Below are 5,804 nucleotides of genomic sequence, written 5' to 3'. Positions count from 1 at the left end.
CACCAACATGCCAGCCTTGAACGTGTCTGTCATTCTTGCAGCTCCGCCTGCATGCAGTGCGGCCGAACCTGTAGACGAGCCAGCGAGCGAGCGGCCGAGCCTTTGCTCTCTCGAGTGCGGCTGCATGCGCGCGCTGATTTATGACGACGTGCCACAAACACGCGCTCACACCATCTCGCGCGTTTAGAGTTTGTCAGCATACAATAAAAGGCAGGTTAAGCATACAAGTATTGCCTTGGACGCGCTGATGGCTGTCACACCGCTCAACATTTGGAAGAAGTCAGCAGAAAGCCTGGCAGTGAGCGAAATGAATAAATTGACAGGCGCCAACGATGGCAAGTGAAAATGGAACCGGAGTCAGAATTACTTCAAAAAAGGGTTTCGCAAATCAGCACTTGATGTTGGGGACATTTAGAAGATAATCATCACCAGCACTTGATTTTATTGTGTTTCTATTGAATATATAAATTCCGCACAATATGAAAATCTGTGGCAATAAAAGAGGTAAGTGGAGTTGACATTCACCTGAAAAATGACAAGGGAAATTCAATTTTAAGGGTGAAAAAGTAGATATTGACACAATTGTTGTTCGTATTTACTCGTACGAATTACGAATTATGCACAAAAAAATCAAATATACGCGGAGGCGTGTGTGCGCGTGCGTCACTCGTCCGACTCGTCAAAACTCCAAAGATGGAAATGATGAGGTGCACACGGGCCGTGGCCGACAGCGGCCTTGAGTCTTGCAGGCAGCAGTATAAACGTTGTTTTTCCTCCTACGGGGGAGAGGAATTAAATAAGGAGCAATAACATTGCGCCAAGAGACAAATGAAAAGCAACATTTGTTTTTTATTTTCGATTTCATCATCAAACCATGTTCCATAAAATTAATAAACGAGACTCGCAATAATAATCAAATGTTGGCGGGTTCAAAATGTCCAATACCACGCAACTCATTTAAAAATGTAGTCAAAAAATGTCTGAAATAAAATTCTAATTTAATATCTGAAAGCGGGCAAAAATAACAAGCCGTCATGTTTTCTGCAAGAAGGAGGACAACAGCAGCGGTACATGCAGAATTAGAACACGTCTTTTTATTAAACATTATTAAAACAAGATTCCCAACAACGTTGTTGCCTTTTCACTTGTCGACAGGATAGGACACGTTTATTGAATAAATATAGAAACTATTTACAGATATACATCAACAGCAGTGCAAGTGCACGCGCAACTTCCAAATGTTTTGTTAGCCAACTAAATTTGGAAAGGACAAATTTAAATTCATCTGGAAAATGTGAATTCTAAAATAACCTCAATTGATTTGGGGCTTTCCTTTTGGATGTTTCGCTCCATTTTGCAACAGCAAGCCTGCGCTGCACAATATTGCACACTTGAAAGACAATTTGTTGGCATACTCCGACGCGAGTCAAAGTCCAAGCTGTTAAAAAAGAAAAAGAAAAGTCCTTTCAAGCATCCTCCGATGAGCGGATACGACATCTTATGAATGCAACCAGGCTGCACTTTTTTTCGTTTGCAAAAAAATTAAAAAAAAATTGAATCGTCAGTTGATTGATGCATAGTTTTAGCAGCGAATTTCATCACACAAATGTACCTTCGGAAATTAAAATAAATATTTTAGGGATCAGACGTTTTACGACCGAGAAAAACATGAGCTTTGCCTCGAAAAATGATCAGTGCAGAGGACGCATCCAAGCAACAAACGCAATTTATTTTTCCTTCTTTTTTTTTCTTTTTGTTAAAAAGGGCGCATGTAAAATAAACACGTTGCCGTTTTCTCTACATTTATGTACACTTGGAAATAAATACAGTCTAAAATCTGGCTCAGCAAATGTCTTTAGAAAAATTGATTGAAAATATCCGCATCCGTATTTTTGTCGCAATTTGCAGTTTGTGTTGCATTTTAGTTCTTGCGGCCCTCGCGTTGTTTAGGTGATACGGTGGCTTCTTGCAGGCCTGACGCATGAAGGGAGGAAGAGGAGGAGGAACGTCGAAGCGGCATGCCGTCCATACACACGAGTGAGGCGACCATACATGTCCTGCATGCTGGGTTGCGATGGGAGCAATTGCACTTGCGAGACCGAAATGAGTCTCGAATGAGCTTTTGTTTTTCTTTCAAAATGTCAAGTAAGACTTGTCGAGCAGCGCGGGCGCGATTTCAGCATCTGCGCGCCCGCGTCACTGTTACACGATCCGCTCGAGTTTTAAGACTCAAATTGCGCTCGGGGATTATCGGGAGTGCATCTAATTCTACTTGCGGCGTTTGTCAACCTGTAAACAAAATCAAATGATGACTCGAAAGAGATGTGACAGCAAGCGAGAGTGTCTTGAGGTGGACGACTGCGGCCTCACATGAAGAAGTCGGCCTGCTTCCCGGACGGGTTGGGTGGTCCGGGAGCGGCCGCACTAAAGGTCCGGCTGGCCAGCTTCTCGTACTTCTCCTTATAAAGGTCCCGCTCCTTGGCCAGGCGCGCCACGTCCTGCTTGAGCTGCTCCACCTGGTTCTGCAGCGTGCACTTTTCCGTCTCCAGCATGTGCCGCTGCTGCACGCGCTTGAAGCGGCACGACTGCGCATAGCCGCGGTTCTTCAGCGTGCGCCTCTTCTGCTTGAGGCGGATCACCTCCTCCTTGCTGAAGCCGCGCAGCTGCCGGTTGAGCTCGCGCACGGTCATGCTGACCAGCTGCTCGTCGGAGAAGCGCTCCTCCAGGCGCACGTGGTGGTGATGGTGGTGGTGGTGGGCCTGGTGGTGGTGGTGGTGTGCCGCCGAGGCCGCCGACAGGTCTTCCCCAGCGTACTGTTGGGCGCGGAAGCCCTCGTAGGCCTGGTGATGGTGGTGGTGGTGGTGGTGTGCGTTGCCGATGAGAGCCTCCACCGCGTCCTCCGGGGTCAAGTTGAGCGCCTCGGGATTGATGTGGTGCTGGTAGCTGGGGATCCAGTACAGGTCCTCCAGCTGAGGCTTGCCCGCGTTGCTGTGATTATTGCCGCCGCCCCCGCTGCCGCTGCTGTTGCTGCCGCCGCCGGTGCCGGTGCTGGCTGCCCCGCTGGAGAGGCTCTGGTTGGGCTGCACGCCGGGACTCGGGGCGCAGAAGCTGGGCGAGGAAGGCACTGACGAGCAGGGCGTGCTGATAGGCGTGGAGGAGAGCGAGCCCGACGGCAGGCGGTGGCAGTAGCGCTCTGCTTCCGGGGGCTCCTTCTTCACCTCGAACTTCATCAAGTCAAAGTCATTGACGTACTCGATGGCCAGCGGGCTGTTGGGCAGCTCTGCGCTCATGGCGAGATCGGTGGCCATGTCAGTCCATGCGACGGCACCCGCCCTCACAGCCAAAGCCACACCGGGCAGCCCTCTCGGATGCAGATTGGCTGGCTACACGAGAAATTAAGACGCCGGAGCGGGCTAGCGGGCAGGCGTTTGGGCGGTTGTGCGGCCTATATATAGCCCGCAAGGGAGGCTAGCGAGCTCGGTCGGGGGTGTGCACACGCTCGGTGTGCTGCGCCGAGCCGCTCCTGCAGCCGCCGACAGGGGGAGGGGGGTGGTCTTGCGAGAGAAACTTCTTGAGGCTGTTCGTCCTTCGTCCAACTTCTATATATAGCGGCCCCAATATACGTCTGTATGTAAATGAACTTGTCCACCTGCCAGTTTGCGTCTGCTCGCTCTTCTTGTTGACAACTTATCCCGGGTCAAATGCACACTTTAATACTAGGAGCCCCCCGGTGGCTGAAACCCGAAGCCGGCAACCCGCCTTGTCCTTGCTTCACCTCGGCAGCCCGATTCGCACGCACCCAGTCTTTCGCAGATAGATATCCTTCTTCGCCGAAGTCCTGGTCAGCGTGGTTCGCGGGATGGAACTTTGGAACAGTCAAATCATCGCATGCACGGGCTGCGCGTCAAGGTGCGCCCGAAAGTCCCCACCGTGCATGCGGAAGTGCTCAAAGTCTGCAAATTCCATCTGATGTTCAGCGGACTTTTCATGGGATGGGACGGGACGGCATGCAGCGGCTGTCCCGTCTTGCGACTCGCACGCACGGAGCCTTCTACTTACAGGTTCGGTCCCTGCACCGCGCGGTGATCTGACGAGGAGACTGAGAGCGGGCCGTGACGAATTCCACTTTTTGTTTGTGCCGAGCGCTTCTTAAATCGGTCGCGCTTTCCCTTTTCAGCACCGTGCCACCACGCACTGACACTGAGGCGCTGGAAGGCAACGTGCACTTATAAAGACGACGTAGTCCTCCCCCACGCGCGAGAGGTGCATGTGACGGGCCAATGGGAGGGGAGCGCGCATCGTTCACTTGCACTGGCCTATAGCGAAGCAGTCAAACCGACCGAGGCGAGCGCAACCGAACAGAGCCGAGAGAGGGGCCGAACAGGTGCACCCCCCCCCCCCCACACACACACACACACACAAACTATAAGCGAGCAGGAGCAACTGCATGCGCGGCAGGCCCAAAGTTCTAAACGCAAGCCATAAACACTAACACGGAAGAAGCATAACAAATATGATTTAATTCAACAAAATGTGATAATCATCTGAAAGCTCAATTACCCATTTTTCATCAACAGCAAAACAGCGCCATACACTCATGGTTCTGATTTGAATCAAGAGTCGTGTATGGTTGCTGCGTATAGCCAAACATCGTGAGAACATCACATCGTAATGGAGATCTTCAGACAGTCGGATTGCATAAAGAATCGCTCTCCAAGGGCCTCATAAGAAATTGCAAGAGTGATTTTTTTTTGTTGAATCTGCAAGAGAAAGGTGTTTTTAATTCTTTTAATGGACATTTTGGAGGGTGTGTCGGGCCGCTAATGGCTCGGTGTCAACCGCAATTCATTTAAAAGGCCGCGTAGCCTATAAACTGGCAAGTGTGGAACAGCGAGGGAAAAAAATCAAGCGGAATTAAAATGTGAAACGTTAATCGTAGGTGGAGATGATGATTTGGGACGCCGCCGTTGATTAGCTTTATCGCGGCGAGCTTTATTGTATCTGGTGAGGCTCATTGGGTTTTCCCCGAGGATCGCTGCAGCCAATCTATCAATCAGCGATCGATTCCAGGCCGCACCCCCCTCTGCCAAAAATCAATTCGCATTTCCGCGAGTCAGTTAGGAGGCCGCGCGGTGGCTGCACGTGGCTTAAGTATGATTGGATGGTCCCGGCGGTGGTCGGCAGGGTTTTCATTCGCAATTAAGCACAAATTGCATCTGCAAGCATCGACGTATCGTTAAGCCCCGCCGCGTGCGCCCCCCAGCCTGGACGCGCCGGGCTGGGAGGCGGGCCGGGGGCAGGGGTCGATACCGGTGATGAGCACCAGGGGAATAGGACTTCAACCAGGCCGCGGTTGCACCTGACCTCTTTTGTCCGCCCCCCAGGCTGTCCCATCAGCCGGCACCTGCAAGTAAGCGAGCGGGGCGGCTAGACAGACAAAGGCGAGGGGCGCCCTGGACTCTAGAGGGCGCCAAAATCGGCTAAAAATGGACTTCTCTTCAAACAAACGATTCACAATTGTCAATCAAAAGGAAAAACGAGTCACTGGAAATGAATCCAAACAATTACAGGGGCAAAGAGGAGAAAGATGACTTCATTTGAAGTCAGCCATTGTGAGTCGCATCGGCTCGAGCATGCGGTATCAAGTCGCCATTGGCCCTCAAAGCAGGTGTTGCAAAGTTGAACTTTGCGTGATATACGAAAAGGAAAACCTTGCGCAGCTGCCGAGCTTAACTTCCGATCCGAGCTGCCTTTGCTCTTGCAAAATCTGCTGCTGAGCATGAAATGAAAGAAAGTCATATCAA

General features: G+C 51.0%; 1 protein-coding gene across 1 annotated transcript; it reads right to left on the bottom strand.

Moving 5' to 3' along the window:
• Positions 1 to 829: 829 nt before the first annotated feature.
• On the bottom strand, positions 830 to 4,218 carry mafaa (MAF bZIP transcription factor Aa). Its single transcript, XM_049725320.2, has one exon. The coding sequence runs from the start codon at positions 3,306 to 3,308 to the stop codon at positions 2,367 to 2,369; it is 942 nt and encodes a 313-aa protein (XP_049581277.1). The 5' UTR covers positions 3,309 to 4,218; the 3' UTR covers positions 830 to 2,366.
• Between the last annotated feature and the right edge of the window lie 1,586 nt (positions 4,219 to 5,804).

Source organism: Syngnathus scovelli, chromosome 10 (assembly GCF_024217435.2).
Source record: "Syngnathus scovelli strain Florida chromosome 10, RoL_Ssco_1.2, whole genome shotgun sequence".
NCBI lineage: Eukaryota > Metazoa > Chordata > Actinopteri > Syngnathiformes > Syngnathidae > Syngnathus > Syngnathus scovelli.
This window is presented reverse-complemented; position numbering and strand designations above follow the sequence as displayed.

Coding starts and splice junctions, on each gene's coding strand:
- mafaa (XM_049725320.2), bottom strand. CDS start 3,308: ATGGCCACCGATCTCGCCATGAGCGCAGAGCTGCCCAACAGCCCGCTG.